Source organism: Lichtheimia ornata, assembly GCF_029851405.1.
Source record: "Lichtheimia ornata isolate CBS 291.66 chromosome Unknown scaffold00025, whole genome shotgun sequence".
NCBI lineage: Eukaryota > Fungi > Mucoromycota > Mucoromycetes > Mucorales > Lichtheimiaceae > Lichtheimia > Lichtheimia ornata.
Window position 1 is genome coordinate 341516 of NW_026695345.1, and position 22924 is coordinate 364439.

At 44.3% G+C, this 22924-nt stretch overlaps 6 protein-coding genes across 6 annotated transcripts; 2 read left to right on the forward strand and 4 right to left on the reverse strand.

The window, feature by feature from the left end:
- Positions 1 to 2: 2 nt before the first annotated feature.
- On the reverse strand, positions 3 to 1571 carry O0I10_006033 (uncharacterized protein; the record flags this gene model as incomplete). The annotated part of the gene is made up of 1 exon (XM_058486066.1): positions 3 to 1571. A coding segment is annotated over one exon (1569 nt), but the record flags the coding sequence as incomplete, so codon positions are not given.
- Positions 1572 to 4342: 2771 nt separating this feature from the next.
- On the forward strand, positions 4343 to 6123 carry O0I10_006034 (uncharacterized protein; the record flags this gene model as incomplete). Its single annotated transcript, XM_058486067.1, has 2 exons — positions 4343 to 6034; positions 6100 to 6123. The coding sequence occupies 2 exons, from the start codon at positions 4343 to 4345 to the stop codon at positions 6121 to 6123; spliced, it is 1716 nt and encodes a 571-aa protein (XP_058343262.1).
- A 320-nt stretch (positions 6124 to 6443) lies between these two features.
- On the reverse strand, positions 6444 to 9164 carry O0I10_006035 (uncharacterized protein; the record flags this gene model as incomplete). Its single annotated transcript, XM_058486068.1, has 5 exons — positions 6444 to 7882; positions 7941 to 8072; positions 8150 to 8249; positions 8389 to 8676; positions 8745 to 9164. The coding sequence occupies 5 exons, from the start codon at positions 9162 to 9164 to the stop codon at positions 6444 to 6446; spliced, it is 2379 nt and encodes a 792-aa protein (XP_058343263.1).
- Positions 9165 to 10703: 1539 nt separating this feature from the next.
- Positions 10704 to 13001, reverse strand: O0I10_006036 (uncharacterized protein; the record flags this gene model as incomplete). Its single annotated transcript, XM_058486069.1, has 4 exons — positions 10704 to 11101; positions 11173 to 11383; positions 11442 to 11628; positions 11707 to 13001. 4 exons carry the CDS (start codon positions 12999 to 13001, stop codon positions 10704 to 10706), a joined length of 2091 nt encoding a protein of 696 aa, XP_058343264.1.
- Positions 13002 to 15420: 2419 nt separating this feature from the next.
- On the reverse strand, positions 15421 to 17500 carry O0I10_006037 (uncharacterized protein; the record flags this gene model as incomplete). The annotated part of the gene is made up of 3 exons (XM_058486070.1): positions 15421 to 16586; positions 16656 to 17105; positions 17158 to 17500. 3 exons carry the CDS (start codon positions 17498 to 17500, stop codon positions 15421 to 15423), a joined length of 1959 nt encoding a protein of 652 aa, XP_058343265.1.
- A 3738-nt stretch (positions 17501 to 21238) lies between these two features.
- O0I10_006038 (uncharacterized protein) lies at positions 21239 to 22432 on the forward strand (the record flags this gene model as incomplete). Its single annotated transcript, XM_058486071.1, has 1 exon — positions 21239 to 22432. One exon carries the CDS (start codon positions 21239 to 21241, stop codon positions 22430 to 22432), a length of 1194 nt encoding a protein of 397 aa, XP_058343266.1.
- Positions 22433 to 22924: the final 492 nt, after the last annotated feature.

Genomic DNA, 22924 nt, shown 5'->3' on the forward strand with positions numbered 1-22924 from the left:
TTGGCCTTAGCAGCGGAAGCACTTGATGCTTCAGCTTCAGCTTCATGATCATCGTCATCATCACCACGCTTGTTGTGAGCCTTGGCCTTAGCATTGGAAGAAGTAGCAGCAGATGCCTTAGCATGTTTGCCCTCAGCCTTGGCCTTAGCAGCAGAAGCACTTGATGCCTTAGCTTCAGCTTCACGATCATCATCATCATCACCACGCTTGTTGTGAGCCTTGGCCTTAGCAGAAGAAGAAGTAGCAGCCGAAGCCTTTGCATGCTTGCCTTCAGCCTTAGCCTTAGCAGCGGAAGCACTTGAAGCCTTGGCAACAGCCTCATGGTCATCATCATCATCGCCACGCTTGTTGTGAGCCTTGGCCTTAGCAGAAGAAGAAGTAGCAGCAGATGCCTTAGCATGTTTGCCCTCAGCCTTGGCCTTAGCAGCGGAAGCACTTGATGCCTTAGCTTCAGCTTCACGATCATCATCATCATCGTCGCCACGCTTGTTGTGAGCCTTGGCCTTAGCAGAAGAAGAAGTAGCAGCAGATGCCTTAGCATGTTTGCCTTCAGCCTTGGCCTTAGCAGCAGAAGCACTTGAAGCCTTGGCAACAGCCTCATGGTCATCATCATCATCACCACGCTTGTCATGGACCTTGGCCTTAGCCTCCGAAGCACTAGCAGCAGATGCCTTTGCATGTTTGCCCTCAGCCTTAGCCTTAGCAGATGAAGCACTTGAAGCCTCAGCTACACCTTCAAGACCACGTTTTTCATCCTTGCTACGAGCCGAAGCTTCAGCATGACCTTCAGATTGCGCTTCAGCATGTGCATTCTTGCCCTCAGCATGTGCTGATGCCTTGCTCTCGGTTTCCACCTCAACCTTGCCATCCTTGTTTGCATGTGCAGTTGACTTGCTTTCAGCATGAGCATCAGCCTTTTCACCTTCAGCATGAGCAGATGCCTTGCTTTCAGCCTTGACCTTCACCTTATCTTCATGCTTGTCATCATCATCATCACGCTTGTCATCATCATCTTTGTCGTCATGATCCTTGTCATCGCCACGCTTGTCATCATCATCATCCTCGCAATCATCCTTGTCATCACGATCCTTGTCATCATGATCCTTGTCATCACGATCCTTGTCATCATCATCCTTGTCGTCATCATCCTTGTCATCACGATCCTTCTTGTGGGCTTCAGCTTCAGCCTTGCTTGAAGATTCGGCACTCGCCTTAGCACCCTTTCCTTCAGCATGTGCAGTGCTGTGACTGGATGTGGATACAGATGCTTCACCTTCCTTATGCTTGATGGCAGCGAAAAAGCCATTGTCATCGTCGCCTTCCTTGATCTTGACCTCGCCTTCATCGCCTTTGAGTTCGAATCGATTATCATCTTCGTCATTGTCGTCACCCTTGAACCAACGTTTGGTGTTGTCGGTCACCTGAACATTGAAGCAGTTGGCACCTGAGTATGTAACAACGCCATTGGACATGATCAATTTGCAGCCATTGGATGATCTTTCCACAGGGGCGGCATTCAATAGACCAGTGAAAGCAAGTGCACAAGAGATCGAGATGGGGTTAAGACGCATTGTGTATGAGAAAAAGCTCCTTGAGGTGCTGGGTAATGATTTGGTTTCGCTGCCAAAGAACCTGGTCCTTTTATACACAATCATTGTTGTTGTTCATTTTGTCGTCAAGAAGCCTGGACCTCGTGCTACCCATGTTCTTTATGATTTCTTGTCAGCCACAGGATTTAGCGACTCATCGTGGTGATGGTGATGGTGGTGGATGTACCAGCACCAAGAATCTGATGATAAAGATATACACGTCAGCCCCAATTGAAATTCATGGTTCCTGCATGCACATACAAACACACCTCGGGATGACATGGTTCGGCTTAAAGGCTACACGTACATCTTGAATGATGGATAACGGTACAGCTATGACAGGGTTTGCACATTCAATCATGTATATTTTCACGTGCAGGAAAAAGAGCTGACATTGGCATGGCAACATGTCAAAACATTCGTCCCTGAATATAGTAAAGAGCATGCTTTTCGGGAATTACTAATATTGGTAAGTTTAATTAATGCAGGGGCTCGTCTTACCAACTGTTGGGAATCATTGATGGTGTCCGCCAAGTTGTTTTGGCTTTTCTTTATGCAACGCTATTTCACCTTGCTCCTTTGCTCTCCTCTTTTGGGATAAAAAAAGGCGTCGGACAACCTAAACTTCTTACCAACAAGTTGATTCCAGCAACTTTATAACATTAGTTGTTCAAGGTTTCTAGTTTACATTGTGTGACATACATGAATGATCGATCATCGCTAAGATAAACATAGCTTTGTATATACAGCTGCCATAGTTCCCTTATACGTGTATGAATGCAATAAAGCTATGCCAATCCGTATCATTTTTTCAAACAGCTGTAGCGGCTCTGCTGGCTATATGCCGTAAGCTAGTGGGCAGGATCGGTCATGCTGACAGCAATGTTGACGACAGCGACCCAATAACGACAACATTTTGGTCCATTTGTAAAAGCATAGCCTCACCATTTTTAATGCAAGCGTAACCGAGAATGCATTTGTGCATGCTGGAATCATAAAATGAGCAGCTGCTATGTAGAGCATCGTTTTCCCATGAATCCAAGATAACAAGAGAATGGCTTGATTAAAGGATCTAGGCTAGTTACACCGACTCCTTGATCTCCATACGCTCAAAGTGTGCCCTATTACACAACGTTTTTTAATTTCCTAAATGAATGAGGCAATGCATAGAGCTCGTGGGGAGAAAGCTGATGCTTCCATTGTTGGGTAAACCGTAAACGTAATGAAACAGGGTATGCTGATCATTAACCACGGTGGCTCATACCATGAGGAAATCGATGTCGTATCAGCTGATGATACTTTCAAGTGTTGTTTCAATGGGAGTTTGGTTTGAATGCTTGCGTAGGCATAAGGAATAACACGTGACTACCACGCTTGTGCAAGTGCATACGTATCATTGAGGATCAAGCATTCAATCATATCGATGGATGAGTGGTTAGTGTATTACATTGATGCAAGTAATGATCCACTTCCAGTATTCAATATCACTTTGACCACAAGCTTGGCATGTGAGCCGCACAATGGTTGACATGGAAGAGGTATTTCATTAATGAAACCTATTGACGATCATTCACCGCCATCATGTTGCACGAATTCCATGTTGCATGAATATGATTGTTGGAAGCCAAAAGCCTCAACTCAGAAACCAAAATTGTAACAGTTGTAACAGCAGCTGGCAACAACTGTATTATGCCTGATCCACCGGGCTACAACGTGCAAACAAGTTTCAGGGATAGGGATGTTATATGAGTTTTGGTGCTACCTCACCCATCATCACGCTATGTAGGATGCAGTGGTGATGTGCTCTATAGTGTGTATGGACCTTCTACAATTCGATAATGAAACAACCTCCCATATTTGCACCCTATCCCAAATATTTATGTGGTGTGTTTGAGAAAGAAAAACAAACAGCAACTTTCTTGTGGCATGAGGATGATGGGCGATCAGAGCATTGGGCGATCAACAATAACAAAAAGTGAGGTCCAGACCGGGTATTACTCAACTACCCGGGGGTGGATCACTTGGTGTACCTGAAATTGCAAACTTCTTGGCCTTGTTACACATGCAGGGGATAATAAAGCCGATGTGAAAGGTCAACAAGTGTAATAGCCATTGCACTGGTGGGGATATTCTGCATTCCTTGGATACATTGCATAGCGCTTAAATAGGCATATATCAAGTTACGCAACTAATGCGTATGGCATCTTTTCCATCTACGGTGCATGCATATGCAGCAACACGTAGTATCACAACAGCACCAAAAAATGCAAGTACGATAAGGCTGATGAGCATAGTTGTATTAATGACGTGCATAAGGATAAGAGCGAGAGAGCGAGAGAGCGAGAGGGATATCATTTTAGATAAGCTATTTGTGTGTAGTGCAATGCGTGTTAAAAGGTGAATGGGGGAATCGAATACACATAAAATGCAAGCTGAAGCATGGAAACAAGATGATGCGGGTGCTCCCCTTGTTTTTTCTTGCTCCAGATCAGGGTCGGGCCCAATCATTCGAGTGCTACTTTTCATGGTTGCACACACACGTCTGTTGCTGTTCTTGTGTAATGTCCTTGGTTCTCTCTATCTCTCTATCTCCTCCTCCTCTTACTTTGGTACACCACACACTCACACCCACACACACACACACGCATTTGGCTTTCCGTCTGTGCATAAGTGCACTATTTAATCCCTCACGGACATGTTCCGGCATTCCCGATTCCTTTTTTTCCCTTTCCTTCCTTTTTGTTCTTTTCAACATGACCAATAGCAATACTCGTCGACGTAAATGCATCCCACTTGTACCCATATCCCCACTTGTCAAGGCATCCATTCAAGCCAAGCAAGCCTATTCAGAAGCCACTGAAAAGCTATCACAGGCAAAGCAACAAAAACAACATGTGGATAGTTTACGACGACTTGCAGAAGATACAAAGTTGGAACGTCGACGTATGGAAACCTTGGAACACGACATGGAGAGTGTGGCATTTGCAACGGCGTTGAATTGGGATCCCAATGTGCTCGCTAAGCAGGTGGCTGCAGTGAATTGCCAACTATTCCAACGAGCAATACTTGATAAACGGTGGCTTTGTCATTTGGATAAAAGCAGGACACGTCTTGATGGATTGGATGACTTTGGCCGATATCTCACTCATAACCTTGCACACCAACTTATCGTTGGGTCGGAGCTGACGCCGGCGTCTTCCGTTGTGCCACCTTTTGTCAACCAACACCATCAGCTTATCACTCATTGGGTTCAAGTGGCTTACTTGCTGGTTCATGCCTATCGCGACTTTTCAGGTTTTGCTGCTATCATGAAGGCATTGGCATTTCCAGAAGTACGTCGACTACGCAAGTTATGGCGAGGTTGCCCTGCAAGAACAAGAGACATGTACAACGACTTGCTTCATCTCGTTTCACCTAGCAACGGTTACCAAGCTTATCACACATGGCTCAAAAACACCCTTGATCTCTTTCAACAATCCTCATCAGCTACTTTGGTGATTCCTTGGCTTTTGCCCCATTTTGCATCCATCCGATCCATCATCAAAGAGTATGCAGCAGTAACATCGGCAGTATTATCGGCTCCTGGTGCACGTAAACTTGCCAAAGTGGTGGATTGTTTGAATACATGCCAACAAGGTGGTTTGGTGATGGGAACAACGACAACAGAAACCGGTAGGCATGTGTCACTTAAACCAGTGCATGTTGAAGGGCTCCGATCCACCATTGTCCCACCTACCGATCTCAATCGCCTTGTGCCCGGTGACCTGGTCGTGTATCACTGGCTCGTTTCTCGTGCGTATCTTGATAAACAGCAACTTGTGCAAGAGTCTCTTGAAGTCAAGCCATTAGCAAAGGATGAACTACCATTGGCCTATGATGAAGAAGAGGAGGAGGATGAAGATTTCATGTTTGAACAAGAATTCCATATCGAGATTGAATCAACAACAACACCACAACCACCAAGTGCCAGCAACTCGGATGAAGATACAAAAGACATCACTCCAGAGAAGCAACAACAACTCAAAGCAAATGATCCACCTGAGACAAAAGCAACATCCACTACTACCGCCACCACTACTACCAACGATTCATCATCCTCGACACAATCAGCCACATCCACTGCTATCAAAAAATCACGTCTTTCTCCTACTGCTCCAGAGTTTGTACCATCCAACAAGACACTCGTATCATCCTCCACTGCAGCTATTGCAACGCCAACTACTTCATCCGAAGAAGATCCCGAAGAACAATGGCATGGATACATGTATTATGAGCGTAAAGGAGAAACCAAGACAACGATATCGGATGATGATGAAGATGAAATTTGGAATGGATACCCCAGCCCATCGACGCAATCAGAAGAGAGCTCTGAGGAAGAAGAGGAATGGAAGGGATATACGGCCTACAAGATGGAGCAGGATTGGAAGCAAGAAATTAATCACAAGGTACATAATTGCGATTGGCAGGGTTATACGCTTGAAACACTGAATGAGGATGAATTGGATTCAAGCACCATGATGGATGGCAAGTTTGAGTCTTCAAGATTAGCAAGAACAGCTCATGCAAGGGACTGACTACAAAAAAAAAAGTATCCTGTAACACCGTAACGTACCATTCCCATGCTTCTCTCTCTATACCCCATAATTCCATATATACACACAAGAGCGAGTTTTACGTGTAAGCTGACGTATATTTGTGCATCCAAATAAAAGAGAAAATCAAAACCATAAAGAACATGAGCTACAATTACAACCAGAGATACATACAAAGGATATAATGAAAGTGAAATTGTGTGTATGTGTGGTATACAAAATTAGTTGGGTGGGATGGGGTGGGGGTAAAAAAAAAAACTCATCACAAAGGCACTTGTACATGATAGGCAAGAACACCAGTGACCCAGCCCTTGGCATACTTGAACACTTTGTTGGAGCCATCCATTTTAGAAAACCGCAATCCTACCACCGTGCCATCCTCTGATGATGCAAATGCCTCGATAGCAAATATGGCCGTAGTATGCTGTTCATTGTCTTGATCAGGTTCTGAAAATGACGCATGTTGTAGCGGAGGTGGTGGAGGAGGAGTATTGGATGAGGATTGTGGCATCGTATGTTGTTGCTGTGGGTAACGGAATTGCGTACTATTGGCCATCGAGGATTGAAAGTGAAAGGATTGTGACCATGGCATCATGACGGTTTCATCGGGATTATGGGTAAAGGGTGATGATAGGCGTTTGATAGCTCTGCTCCATCGACTACTCGTCCGTGTACTTGCATTACTCAATAAGCTGCTTTTGCCACCCGTAGTACCATCCATCGTTGCAAATGATCCACTACGCTGAGCATCGTGTTGCTGATTCAACATGGGTGTTGAGTTGCTTGCTTTAATTTGGTGACGCTGTTGTTGCTGTTGTTGGTCTCCTCCATAGAAAGCATTCGAAGCACTTTGTGGCGTGGTGATACGTTGCATGTTCATTACGCACACCAATCGTAGCGGAGTGTCGTGTCGATACACAATCCCAAGCAATCCACATGCCGACCTCACAAGCTGTACAAGTGTTTCTTCACGCGATAGAGGCACCACGCCTGCGTGGTCGTGTGGCTGTTGTTGTTGTTGTTTGTAAATGTCTGGTTGTAAGGTGTAATAGGTGATTTGATCTTTGGCAACACGCTGATACAATTGTGAAAGGCTGAGTGTGGAGGCGGTCTTTTTCAATCGTTTTGTCGGCTCGGTTCCGGATGTGCCATTAGTAGTCGTCGACACTTTAAGTTTGCGTAATAGTCGATGAATAGGTGATTGCATATCATGACCTGCTGATAATGGATGTAATTGTGCTTGTTGTAATTCACCACGCACTTGCTTGATCAGCTGCTTTTGTAACATCTCTTGTGATTGCACAATATGGTCGCGTTTTGAGTACGGCGTGTATTGCACAGATCGGCTGGTGAAATAAATTGATGGGCTGATAGGGTGATACAGGATCGTCTTTCTGACATGGCGTCCACGGCTTTTTTCCTCTTCGAGATCTCTCAGGTACCGTTGCCGTATACGTTCTCGTTCCAATTTTGCCGTTGTATCCTTATCATCACTACTCATGTGATCTTCATGCTCAAAGAGATCTTCAAGTCGGCCATAATCATTCAACCAAGGGTCATCTTTGAGAGCTTGTCGTACTCCCATACGCTTCCGGCGATCCACGGTGAGACACTTGCGAATGGTTGCCTGGAGGCCAGAACTGAGATTCTCTGGCATAGGATAATTCCCGCTTACCACATACTTTTTGAGTTGTTCTTGATCTAAAAAAGTTCCCAGGTTAATGTGCATCAGACAAAATGGGTACCCTTTTTAACATACCACGAGCATGACCAAACGGCTCAAATCCAGCAGTCATTCGAAAAAGCGATACACCCAAGCACCAACAATCCACCTCAGGACCAGTATATCGTTGACCCGTAAAGATTTCTGGACTGTAATAAAGCATGGACCCTGCATAGACGTACATATTAGTGTTTCTCCTCGTTTTCATTTCCGACCAAAGAATGTGACAACAAATAAAACCTTACCACAAAGGGTCTTTAATCGTTGATGCGGCCCGTACCGATTGCCTAATCCAAAATCGGCCAAACGGATCTCACCACCCGGCATCAATAATACATTGGGTGTCTAATGCAGCATACAAAGAATCATACACGTGTCGTTAGTAAACATGCTTTTTGTCTCCCTTTCTCTCCCCTCTCCTTTGAAATGCAAGTACGCACGCGCCGCAATATATCCCAACAATAGAAAAAGAGCGATAGCATACCTTGATATCACGATGCACCACCCAATGCCGATGACAATAATCCACAGCAGCCACCAATTGGCGAAAGACATGCCTTGCTTCTTCTTCTGATAAATGGCCATTGGATTGTTTGAGATGCTCGTCGAGATTGACACCAGGAACGTATTCCATGACAATGTAAAGGGAGTCCGCCGTCTCATATGTTTCATACAGGTGAATGATGTTCTTGTGATCCAAGATTTCCATGAGTGCCACCTCTCTCACCAATCGAGACATGACTCTATATTCGTGGGCTCGCTTGTCAATAATCTAATTGTTTCATCACATCGGTTATCAGTATCATCATGATCATCTATAAGAGAAGGGATGCAACTTACCTTGATAGCGACTTGATCACCCGACTTGAAATGTCGAGCCAACCATACTTTACTAAACTTGCCATGTCCAATCTGCTCAACGAAATGATAGTCGCCAATACCATGAACAAGCGTATCTGAAGAGGGAGGATATTCTTTTTTTGGCTGCTTGTGTCCATGATGTCTCCTAGAAGGTGACTTTAAAGGAGGTGTTGGTGCCGCTGTTGTGTCCACTGCTGCTGGTGGCGACGCAGGGGTATCTTCACTGTGGCGATGAGAACTGGCACGCTTCGATGAAACAGGAGCGTATCGTGGACTGGGCAATTCCTCAGTGATGGGTGGCGATGGTGGAGCGATCCCATGTTGCTTTCCATGTAAAAAGGTGGAAGGTCGTCGCCGTAACTTGTATCGAAGCTGATCGGCGACAGCCCGTAATGGCATCACGATCAAAGGAATGAGAGAGAAAGAGGAAGAGGAAGAGAGTAAAAGAAGGGGGTTGGTGGTGTATGAAAGAGAGAGAAAGAGAGAGAGGGTATGTGTATGTATGTATGTATGTATAATGGAATAAAGAGAGTAGAAAGAAAAAAGAAGAAAGAAGATGAATTGGAAAGAGAGAAAGAGGCACACAGACCTATTACATAGGCACACAACATACACCCACAAACCCACACATCTTCATCTTCATCACAAGCGTACGAGCTTTTAATTACACAAACGCGTGCTTCATCCAACTCCACCCACGAGCATCGGAAACTAGGGACTAACATGCCGACGCACACTCACATAACCCAACTAAAATGGTAAATACGTTTGACACCAAAATGCATCCATCGGATGATAAAGTTATTGGTTGTGTATAATCAATGTTGATCCTGTAACTACCTTCCACCAATATGCCGATCGTATCTTAAAATCAATTCCGAGCCCAATTCTCTTACGTCGTTGTTATGTATTCAGGGTAGCTTCTACCACTACTACTACTCGTTGCTATCCCTAATCACGCATAATAATCTATGCACAGGTGAGTAGGTGGTGGCTGATTAACATTCCTCACATCATCATCACATCCCTTCTTCCTCCTTCTCCTTTTACTGCTGCTATTACATATGTACTATTTCCCCGCTTATGAATGACGTGTATGGTGGTACCTGTATTTGTGGTGGTGGTGATGGTTGTATTTGGTGGTATAAGAATCCAAACATTTACAGAGTATCTACGCCCCTTTTGCACAACAACAAACATTGAAACCCGGGGATCTGCAACAAAAATGTAATGTATCGCCATCACGTTGTCGATCTCATCATCATCATCCGCATCCTTTTTGAGTCTAGATTAATCGTCGATACAATGAAATTAGAGGTGGTGATCATCTCTACGTATGTACGTAGTTATTGCATTCAGGCACCACATGCCATTATTGGTTGTCCACAACACTAAAGGATACAATACAATTGATCTACTACCATTAATACATATGCCTAGGGACGATCCATCCAATATGGAGATATGCATTAGGTGCATCAATAATAATGGGGCTTTTTGTATATGTATGCGAGTTTTGGATGCAAGAGCAGCTGATCAGGATTTTTAATCTTAATACACATGATGGCTAAGAAAAGAAGAGTAGTGACAAGCAACAGGAGATATACGAATGTGAGATATTGTGCATGAGAAAGAATGAATGGTGATTATTGCTGCTGGTGGTGGTGCTGCTGCAGGATGTGAATGAATGTTGGGTGTGGTGAGAGAAATAAAAATGTGTACACAGATTAAACAAGTATATCAAATGGCAGCTTGTGCAATTGATTGTGGAGGTAGAGGTGCCATGGTCGTCAACGACAATGGGAGAAAAGAAGGTGAAGAAAGAAAAAATGGGAGTGAATGTGATGAACGCGCGAGATTGTGTTGTTGTTGTTGTTGTTGTTTTTGCAGGAGAAGTTGTACTACATAGGAGAGAGAGAAAGAGAGACAATGATGGTTTTAGATTGGGTCATCATCATCATCCGCAAACAGGCCGTTCCGTGCAAGGGCATTCTCCACGGTAGCCTTCTTGGATTTGTCATTCTTGTGTTTTTTGTCCAACTTTTTGGATGACAATGCTCCCAATCCTTTGAGGTAATCCACCAAGCGTTTGTGACCTCCTGTTTTGGCTATATCCAATGGACTCGGCACACGTTTGGTTACATAGGCATTGTAATCACAATTAAACCGCTCAATGAGGAGAGCCACCACTTCCAAACGACCTGCTCGTGCAGCCCAATGAATCGGCTGTTCTCCACGGTTGGTGCCTTGTGTTGGTGGAATACGACATGATCGAACCAAAAAGCCAACAAGATCAGTATGGCCCGATAAACAAGCATAATGTAAAGCAGTGGCTCCTACACACAATGTTGACGTCAATAAGGAGGTGTAAGAGAAAAAAGGGGTAAGAGACAAAAAAAACCCATACCTTGAGCATCCACTTCATGGTTCAATGCACCTTGTGTATATCCGACAATGAATTCAACCACAGCAGCATGACAATGCTCGGCAGCTGTATGCAAAGCCGTCTTCTTTTTGGGTCCTTCACCTCTTGCATTGATCAAATCACCACCAGCTTGAACCACTTTTTGCAAACCGGCAAGCCAACCGACACGAGCAGCAAGATAACATGGTGTGACCTATCAAACAAGAGATCAATAAATAAAACAAACGACTCCTTGCATGAGTAATAGTTACCTTGTTCTCATCCGCTTCACTCAATGTTAATGCATTGGGGTTGGCTCCTTGCTGTAGGAGAAGATCAAGTGCTCCAGGGGCCTTGGTGACAATAAGAGCATGGATCATACCATATCCATACTTGACATCGTGGCAGGTAGGAGACTGTTTAGCTGTGTTGGGTGATCCACCACGACGTAAAAAGTTGCTATACATTTGTGAAAACAAGCAACATTTGTCAATCAACAGGAAAAAGTAACCAAGCAACACGATGATGACAACTAACCTAATGATCTTTTCAACAGTAGCATCGCTTCCTTGGCTTTTGGAAATGGTATCCCAAAGGCCATCGGATCCACCAAACATGAGGGGGTCAACACGTCGTTGTTGAATCATGCATGAACCAGTATAGCCATTCGTGGAAATGGTCGATCGTACAGGAGTCATTGGTACTGAATAAACTGAAGTGGCGGCAGAGGAAACAGGGCCACCACCACCACCACCACCACCACCCGTTGTAGTAGTTGTAGTTGTAGCAGTAGTGGTGGTGGAAGGAGAAGAGTAGGATGAATGGACCGAGGGGTTTTGACGTAAGTTTTGCCATGATCGCTTTTGTTGACCATTGGGGTGTTGTGGCAAAGAAGGATGAGGAGCTGCTTCAGTGGATGATTGTGGAGTGGGATATGATACATCACTACCAACGCTATAGATGCTGTTGGTACCTGCATGTCGCACAGGGTAATTGGGTGGTTGTCGTACATTATCAGCCAACGATGAGGTGGCTGTCGACGAAGACATTACAGAAGACATGGACGGCAATGGAGGTGCATTCCAAAAGGATTGTTGATAGTGATGCGCATTGGATGACGATGTTGAGGACGATCGTGAAGGCATGCTACTACTGCTATGTGGCAATGGTCGAAGCGAATCATATTCTTCTCTTTCTGATACAACTGAAGGCTGTGGACTCGTTGGTGTCAATGGATAATTGATAGCTGAAGTAGATGTGGACGCTGGTGTTGGTGGTAAAGGTTGTTGCTGCGGAGGTGGAGGAGGAGGAAGAGGTGGTGCTGCATGTGGTGGTGGAAGTGGTGCACTTGATGAAATAGCTGAAATTTCACTACGTGTTTCTGATGCACTTGAATGACTTCTCGTCCTTGATGCTGTTGAGTTGCTTGTGTTGCTACTTGAATGAGCAATGCTGGGTGATTGCTGCTGTTTACTAAGGTAGTCGGCTTTCTTTTTAAAGAATTGCATCTCACGCACTGCTTTCTCATATCGCCGTTGATGCTCGCTGTTAAGCCCTCGCAGCTGCTCATTATCTTGCTCAAGCATGTGTGTTCGTTGTTGTAGCATTGTCACGATACGTTCATGGTCCGTCAATAATCGATTGAGCTCAATTTTTAGGACCTGCCGCAAATTGTCATGCTCAACTTGTTGTATTAAGTCGACAAGACATTCACGAGCGCTTGGTGGTAGCACATTTTTATCTTGATCACAGAGCGTAGTGGTAGATGGCCGAAGGTATTCATCCATGCTATGAAACGATGGTGTCGGGGACAATGTGGTTGATGGTGGCATATGTTTTTGTGTGTTATCGTTGGTACTGTGCCAACAATAAGCAATAAAAAAGAGTACAAAGAGTGGGTGGGGTTGAGAGAGAAAAAAGAGGAAAGAAGAAGGGGTTGCACACCGCACTTTTTATCTTTGAGGATTGCGTGAAACGATTTGATCCCACTACTATTTCCAGTCGAATGAGAGAGGAGCTTACCTTTCCTCCTTTTATTCCCGCCAAATCACTTATTTCTACCAACAAGGTGGATTCCAAGGAACGCAATTTTTTTCCTTTCAGTACCACAAAGCACAACATACGCGGGCTGTCTATTTAGTCGCTTGGACCAATTTGCTGTATAACAACTTGTTGTGTCAATGTCAATTTACCCATCATTTTCTTTGTTGATCATCATGTCAAAACTGCCATCATCAATCAATCATCCCTCTTTTTGCCCCCTCCTTTTACTATTATACAAAAAAGAACAACAATGGCCTCCCTTAACACACAGCAGCCTCTGTAATAATATGTATGTGTGAGTATGTATGTGTGCATGTTTTGATCTATACTGCCGTTCCTCTATTTCCTTTCCCCTTTTTCACTTCTCTTGGCTCCCCGTCAACCACCCATCATCATCAACCACCCCCTTTTGTTCTTCTTGTACGTAAATGTGAATCCATCCGTTGGCAATACTGCTTTGCAGAATCTCCTTAGATAACAAGCATCAGCGTAGATTGTCCTTATTATAAGCTTGTTATTCTAGGTCGCCGCTCATTGACGGGATCACATGGAGAACTTGCCCTTTTATTCTCCATTTGGGCATCAGTGGTGGTTTGCATATCACATTTGTGGCCATGGTGTCGTGTTATCTCTTGTCGCCGCCTAAAGTAGGGTTGCACAATTCAATTTAACATATTCACACACACATACGCACACACAAGATCCTATTGCTGGCAAAACGGCTTTGTATGCAAACCCCAGATACGTTTTTGATCTTCATATTACCCTGTCAAGCAAACTTTAACTCTGCTAAAAAATCAAGGAACAAAAACAATCAACACAGACAATCCACAAGTACACTTGTTCTCCATTTGTCTCGCCCATCTCTGTTCTCCTCTCTCCTTTTTCAACCCCTTGGTGTATGTATGTGCGTGTGTATGGTTATGTGTGTATGTGTATGTGAGGATATCTAAACTCTTTTCTTACATTGCGATGCAATCATTAAACGGAGTTGGTGCAGCAAACATAAACCAATATAGGTAAATGCCTCGCGAGTAATATTAACGAATGCTACAATTGGACCGTTACACCTATGCATTTGCATCACTATTATCTTTTCCACCCTTGCAATTCCCAAGTACAGTGGTTCTGGGGGGTGGGGAGCTAATCCAGTTTTTCCTATGTGAGATACAGGTAACGTTAATCATCCATGACAGAAGAAAGCGTTATCTCCAATATGTAAATGATTTCCTATTTCGGTGTTTACAACCGCTTCTTGTATTAAAGGTAGTATCACAATGGATCCTCGCTAACGATGGGGATTGGCAAGACCTACGTATGTATCTAAGACATCTATTAAACCTACGCCAAAGAACGAGGGAGATGGGGTATTATGGCTACGGCTATCATATGATTGTATCTTTTCATGCATCTTTAAGTTCCAAAGAGAATTGTTGTCAGTCAAGCATGCTCCCAAAAGATCCTATAAGGCAACGATCTTAGCACACAAAAGGAATAGTATAGTTGTCCAACCCAGTGCCTTCACTTTCTCGAGGTCGTTTACGCCTTGACGGAGCATACCAACCTTGCGCGTGATCGAAAGCGAGCATGCATGGACAGCTGCAAACTAAAGCAGTGGTCATGGATGTTGTTGTTCACTGCTAACCTGAATCATTACACCTCTTCACAAGGAAAGTCGCCGTGTGTAGCAACGCATTATAGCTCCTTCTTGTCATTGTTGTATCAGCCAGCACACACCCTCTCGCATAAAGCTGCTCTTTAAGAATGACATTGCTGACCCATCTCATTTTATAGGAAACGATATTGATTTGGATCAAAAAATGATAAAAGCTGTCACTGGATGTATTTGTATATGACACATGTCAAGAGCTGACAGTGATTGTTGTGGTCAATTATGCAACAAAGGAATCCCAAACTCCGGTGGGCGGCTCAATCTGACTCAAGAAGTATGTTCTTACCCAACCTCTCCTTCTTGCTCCCCAATTAAAATAGTCAAGTCTCCTAGGGAATACCAACAATAAAGAGAGCGTGTAAATCATGGTGGCAGGCCAGATCTCACTCCTTTCAGTCTTTTTCTCTCTTTCTCCACCCCCTTTTCGCCTCCTCATATTCTATTTATCATCTTATCCATACTCTCTCCCTTGTATACAAATCTCATGAGAAAGGTGGCACACCAACGTATAACAGGAGGTTGATCGACAAGTTAGTTTATTTCCCTTGCAAACGCCTCATACGTTCTTCTGCAGCTCTAGCACGCATTTCCCTTTCTAATCGCATACGTGCCTCGGGTGTCATACTGGCCATGTTCATTTCCGTTGTCCGCAAATTGTTGCCTCCACCTAATGTCCTTGCACCACCACCACCAGCACTCGTTGCATTACTCTTTTGTCGTTGTTGTCGTAATGCTGCAGCTTTTGCCTCCTCTTGTTGAATCCTTTCATCATCACGTTTTCTACGTTCTTCCTCTATCATGCGACGTCGTTCCAATTCACGCTCCTTGCGTTGCTTGTCCCTTTCTAGGATCTCGAGCTCAGCCTCGGGTGATAATGGACTTGGGACTCGAGCTGCGTTGAGCCAATCACACATGTCGGGTATATCATGCATACAACGTCGAAAAGCATTCCTCGTATCCTTTTCCCTCGCCACTTCGTAAGCTGTTTTTCCAAGCTCATTCTCAATCGTTGGGTCAACTTGAAGATCGCGTAAGAGAAGGGAAACAAGAGCAGCATGACCACCATGAGCAGCTAAATGCAAGATGCTTGGGAACCGGCGTAATATTTCTTCTTGTTCAGGAACAAGTTGGGATGTTAATTTTCCACGAGTTATGGGTAGAAGCAGCTCCTCGTGTTTGCGCACATGCGTCAAGACCACCTGCTCTTTGCCTTGCCTCGTGAGTGATATCAATTTCTCCACTTCAGGTGCCATTTTGGGCTTCTCGGTCGTCTTTTTGCTGCTATCCATCAATCGAGATTTCTCCAATTGTTGACGAGCACGCTCTTGTTTTTCAGCCGCCTTTTGCCGTTGTGCTTGAATCGCATCCACATCCACTTTGGTGATCTTTAATGTCGTCATCTCAATAAACACTCGTCGTATCTCATTCAATGTAGGTCGTCGTGTTGAGAAAGGAATCGTGGATGAATTGTCCCGAGTAAGGATAGCACCTTCATAACCATAGACGATCTTGCGATTGTTGCTGGGTGCATGTACAAGCACTTGCTCACTGGTGTTGACATAATCCTTCCACTGCGATAGTAATTCACGAATCTCCTGCTGAAGCATCTGCTCATTGTATCGACGAATCATGGCACCTGCCGAATTAGCAGCTCCTTTGGCATTATCATTGGCTGATTGTGATCCACCCTGTTTGCGACGTGCTATGTAATGAATGATGAAAGTAATAAGTAAAGCTCTCCTTCCATCCTCCTGCTATGTTATCGACTTACTGGTATAACGATGAAAAGTCTTGTGTACCACCATTTTGACTTGATTGACATCCAATCCACCATATTGCATTCCATATTGAAGACTCTTGTTGACATCCACAACACCAGCTGCAAAATGGCCACCACCCACCATGATGATGGTCCATAGACGTGACTTTGGCGCGTTCTGTAGTTGCTTGAGACCATCCAATGAATCGGTAAGTCGTCGATAGATACCGAAATGTACTGAAGGCGACAAAGTATTGGCTTGGAACCAGGCTAATGCTTGTGTCTTTTTCTCAAAGGATGATAAAACAGTGTTGGATTGTTGTTCATCTTCAATCATTGCTGATGCTTCTGCTTGTGCTGCTTGCTTGGCAACCAAATCCTTGACATCATCCTCCTCCTGCTGCTCTTGATCCTCCTCATCCGTTTCATCACTTTCAGATCCAGAGATGCTTTCGGCAATATCTACAATGTGTATAAGTATACAAGTGCGTTTACTTTTATCCTACAAACGTACCTGCTAGCATGTTCTCAAAGTCTGTCGCGTTGACAGGTTCAAGACCCAAAGTCAACTTGCGCTTGATATTGTAACGATGCCAATCAGTTGCAAAGTGAGCGCGATGCTCCTGCCGATCGGTTGGTGGAAATGTGATATTGCAGGTGCGACATGTCAAGGATCCATCCTCTTGTTCTTTGGTTGACTGTTCAAGCTCTAATCGTTCCAGCTTGTTGGCGGTGAGATCAACTGACGAAGGTGTCTCCGAGGCATTGTAATCGGTAGGCCGTAAATCGTTGAGAAGCTCGAGTGGTATATGAAACACGCTGATTGGACGTTGTTTGAGCTTGTCAATGTCGAGCATAGTTTGGAGTGGTGTTGGAACACGAAAAGAAAGGCTGCTGCTTGCTTTATACTTGCTGAGATCCAGGAAATTGGTTTATTGCTGCGACATCCACCTTACCGCAGCATGCATTTGCTACTTTTAGTACATAGCGTACATTCTTAGTCATTATGCTGTTATTGTTCTATATGCATCAAATGTCCTAACGTAGAAAATAAAGACTAGCGGCCTCAATTCGCTTTGCTTGTAAACCTTGATTGATAGTTCATAAACTACCACCTAACAGCCCATTCCTCCCATTTGCAACTGTTGCCCATTCCACTGCATGTGAACGATTCTCCTGCTCCAGCCCATCATTTCCATCTTTCAATTGTCTTGATTCGAGACGATTTGACTGAGCTACGCCAAAACAGCAAACATGTTAATTCTTAAAAGACAGACCCTGCGAATGTCTCCGTCTTTCAAACTTTTGGACGCTCCCATTCCAAATTTTCGAATGAAGCATGAGGTCTTTATTATGAAAAAGTTGATCAGCATGCTCGAGAGCACCCTTGTAACCAATTTCAAATTGGAAGTGGGCAACTTCGGGGCGGTGGGCCGTCCGCTCTTTTGTTCCCATCATCCACCATTTGGGGCGCCCCGCATTTTGAATCTTCACAATGAAGTCTGCGACTTTTAAATGAATGAAGTTGATCAGCATGTTGCAGCGAATCTTCTGACAAAGTTTTAGGTTCGAAATGGGGAATCCCAAGATAATACATAGTATTTCCATAATCATGAATCCGGGGCTGACCTCCATTTCCGACTTACATAGTAAACCCACATTGCACCGTCCCATTCAATATTTTCTAATGAACATGAGGTCTTTTTTAAGACCATGTTGATCAGCATGCCCAAGAGCATCTTGAGTGAAAGTTTTAGGTTCGAGAGTGGCAATCTCACTATCAAGGATTGATGTACAGTGTGATGGATTTGGTGCGGCAGTGCCTAACCTACTTAATTTCCACTTCTCCACTCTCAGCTTCTTCCCTCTTCCTCCTACTTGAGCCGTTGGCCCATTCAAGTACAACTACCACCTGTGAACGATTGTCCTCCTTCAACCCATCATGTCGATCCCACAACCCTCTTGATCCGATTGTCTTTGACCGAATGGCAACTCCATGGCTCGTGCACCCCACTACAAAACACGCCTTCCATTGACACAGCACCTTCTCTTGTACACTCGTCTACCACGACCAATGGCTACAGCATTCATTCCAGCAATTGCTATGAGCAAGGGCTTTACTCCATTGTATCAAACAGCGTTCTTTACTTGCAGCGACGTGTCTTACAGCCTTTTTTACGTGAACAGCAGATAGCCATTGTATAGAAGCAGCTTTATTTACGTGTAGCAACTTGCTTCAATACATACGGATCCTTATGGAAGATGCCATTTCAACCGTCAACTACTATTACCCAATACAAGCATTCTTCATCTGGTTGAGCTGCGATAGAAAATGACCAAGAAAGAGATTGACCAACAGCCGGATGGAAAGGGGGAAGCGACCACAGGGGTCCTTTGTATCAACATGTTGGAGTTGCAATGGGTATGGATGGGTGGGTGGACGGATGCAATCAAGCACTGTGAGAGGGGATCCTGATGTCCTTTTGGTTACTTGACACGTCGCCATCAGGAAGGATGGACCATGTTACGTGGATGGGGCTGTGGATAATGATGGATTGGATGGCAAGGATGAGAGGGCTTATATCTTTGAGGAAAGGTGGGCTGTCGCCATGGATGATATTGGGTATTGGAGTCAAGGCACGCACAGCAACTAGTTTGCAATCATGGATGGAGGTGTTTATGGTGTCAGCAACCAAGGATACAATGACACAATGACACCCACTGATTCTATATGACCCACTTGATTGGTTTCCGGAATGAAGGGAGGATAGAACCATGAAGATTGGAAAACGAGATAAGATGATATACATCATTGCATCGATACACCTTTGTTCCTTTCATCACACTACATTCGTTAAAGCTTCCTTGCTCGTATGCTGATATACGATAGGCAATGGCCGTTCTCAGGATTGTACACAAGTTTAAATAGACGCTTGTATTTTCAAAGATAATAAACACATAGTAATGGTACCCAACAATAGAGCTTGTTACAGAAGATTGATCTATTGAGAGCTTATGTCATTACGTTTAGGAAAGAGTGAGCTTTGAAACAACGTGAAACGAGTACATGCATATGCTTTGACAACTTTCAGCATGTGCCGCTGTCTTGTATGTATAATCTTGAATGAGTACGGTCCCTGGAGACAAACAATACCATCCTCCTCTCACCCTTTCGCACAAATACTGTCGGATGCACTGATTATTTTGGCTTGTTAAGTATACCATGTTTCCATACGGTCTTTCATAGGCACACCTTACTATAGGGGCAGGAACCATTATGCAATCTTCACCAATAAGATTGACTCTTGTCAAGTCCCGCCCTCCCGGCTTAATTGCACAAACACGCCCATCTGCATCTTTTGCTGTATCAGGGTCTAGCTACTTGACAATGAACAAAGACCACTCTTCATATAGCATCACGCTTACAGCATAGTGAAAACATAAAGACAGCCATATCTCAAGATTTCACAATGAAACGTGGGGTCTTTATTAGAGCAATGTGCTCGGCGTGGCCAACAGCACCTTGTGTGCCAGTTTCACGATCAAGCTTGCCAATCCCAGATTTCGCAATGTCGCTACCAGCCAAACTGGATCTTGGGGTCGACCTCTTCGATGACGACGACCAAAAAATATTTTTTGGGCTGTTTGCGACATTGAACGCGAAACTTTCACACAAGGTGCTGTTGGCCAAGCCGAGCACATTGCTCTAATAAAAACCCCACGTTTCACTGTAAAGTTTGGAGATACAGGCACGTTTATGTTTGTAAGCCTGATGCTATATGAAGAGTGGTCTTTGTTCATTGTCAAGTGGGTGGACCCTGGAGAGCCAAAGATGCACAAGGACCTCTTTGGCTAACTCAGCTAAAAAATCAGGACTTCAGGGACAATGCATGAAAGGTACACAACTCTCACTTTGATGTCATACATTGGCAGCTAATAGCCACTTTTGTGCATTCCCAACTTTTGTGCTTTCTATTGTAGGTGGACGATGCTCCTGCTCTAGACATTCATTTCCATGATTAAAGTAGGTTGATCCGAGCTGATTTGGTTGAGTTACGCTCACACAAGATTACATCGGTTGAGCTACATCGAGCGTGCTTTATGTCCAGAGTGATGTAATCTCTCTTTGACCGCAGCTCAGTCAAATCAGCTCGGATCAACCTACTTTAATCATGGAAATGAATGTCTGGAGCAGGGGCATCGTTCCCATGCAGTGGATCTCGCAACAATGATGATTGGATAAAAGTGGTCGTTAGCTAGCAATACATGCCTGTTCCTAGATGATCCATAAAGTAATTATACATTGACCCTTTCATTCATGCAAACGTAGCTGTGTTACACAACACGATCCTCTGCATCTTTTGCTCTGCCAGGGTCCACCTACTTGACAATGAACAAAGACCACTCTTCTTATAGCATCACACTTACAAACATAAAGGTGCCTGTATCTCCAAACTTTACAATGAAACGTGGGGTTTTTATTACAGCAATGGGCTCGGCTTGGCCAACAGCACCTTGTGTGAAAGTTTCATGTTCAATGTCGCAACTAGCCCAAAAAATATTTTTTTGGTCGTCGTCGTCGAAGAGGTCTACCCATGGCTTCCCCGAACGCTACCGTTTTGCCTGATAAGGAAACAGGCACCCAACCTACATCTTATGCGAGAGCTGCTCGCGTTCGACGACCTACTGCAATTCGAGAATCTTTGACCAGCAATGCACTTGACAAGACCACACATTCCAATGTGTGGAAAGTTGGTGGATCCCCTGCTTCATGCCCGAGTTTGTTTTTTGACTTCACTTCTCGCAACGAAAACCGTACAACTCTTCTTCGTCACATAACTGAAAGCTATCCCGATAACTGTGGTGCACGCCTACACTCCGATCACTCACGCCGTATTGTTGAGCTTTTCATTGACGACTCATCCTTGTATGAAAAAGCCTGCAAACATGGTCTTCAATTTTCTGATGGCTCTCGTATCATTCCCACTCGTCCTTTAGCAGAAGACTCCCGCATCATCAACATTCGTCTCAGCAAATTGCCGTTCACATCTCGTGAAAAACTAGCACATGGAATCCAACAAGCACTCTTACCCTTTGGTAAGATTCAAGACTATGGAATTCTTCGTGACCATGACTCCCACTTGTTTATGGGCCATGGTTACGCAACATTAAACGTTTCAGCCTCAATCGATTTCCTCCCACTCACACACACGATTGCTTGGCCCAACTCCGCCGACTTCTTTTATGCAACATGGGCTGAAATGCCATTACATTGCCTTCACTGTCATCGCTCCGGTCACTCTATCTCATCATGTCCTAGTCATCCAAGCCGCAATCGCCTTTGCTGGTCATGCGGTCAACCAGGCCATCGTGCAGCAAAATGCTCTAATCATCGCACCCTCACGCCTACCAGCAACAACAAGTCACCCCTGCCACCATCGCCTCCCTCGCCCACACTTTCTTCTGCCTACAGCCACAATTCTGATGTTTCAATGCTTTCGGATGATCTTTCCAATCGTGAAGCTCACAACGACCAAATTATTGTCGACTTTATCCCACCTCAGCCCAATACCGATCCAAACGCCAAACCTATCACAGCTAGCCAACGTAGACTACTTAATCAACTGTTCCCTATTTCCGATGAAGCAAGAGCCATTACTGAATCCTTAACCAGCGTATCTTACAACAAACTTTATGCTGCACTTCTCCAAAACGGAAAAAAGTTCCGCGACTCGTTCCCTTTTGCATCGGGGAGTGCCTCTTCTTCGAGTCACAATGATCCGGTTTGATCCTTTTTTTTTTCTCAATTAGTTTTCTTTATTTTCACATTGCTGTATCATCTTTGGGGTATCACTCCTCGACATACTCCCAATAAAAACCGAGGCAAATCAAACCTCCCTATAACGAAGAGGTCTACCCCCAGATCCAGTTTGGCTGGTAGCGACATTGCGAAATCTGGGATCGCCCACGATGAACTTCATACTTTGACACAAGATTCCTTTGACCCCGACAAGCACGTTGATCTATTTAAGAGCCCACGTTTGATTGTAAAGTTTGGAGATACAGGCACCTTTATGTTTTACATATGCTGTAAGGGTGATGCTATATGAAGAGTGGTCTTTGTTTAATGTAAAGTAGTATGACTATAATAGAGCAAAAGATGCAGAGGGCGTGTTTGTGTAACTTGAGTCATTTGGCACAGGCGATGCATGACTCTTGTACACTATTTAGGAATAGTTCAAAATGCCATATAATAACCCATTCCTCCCGTTCACATTTGT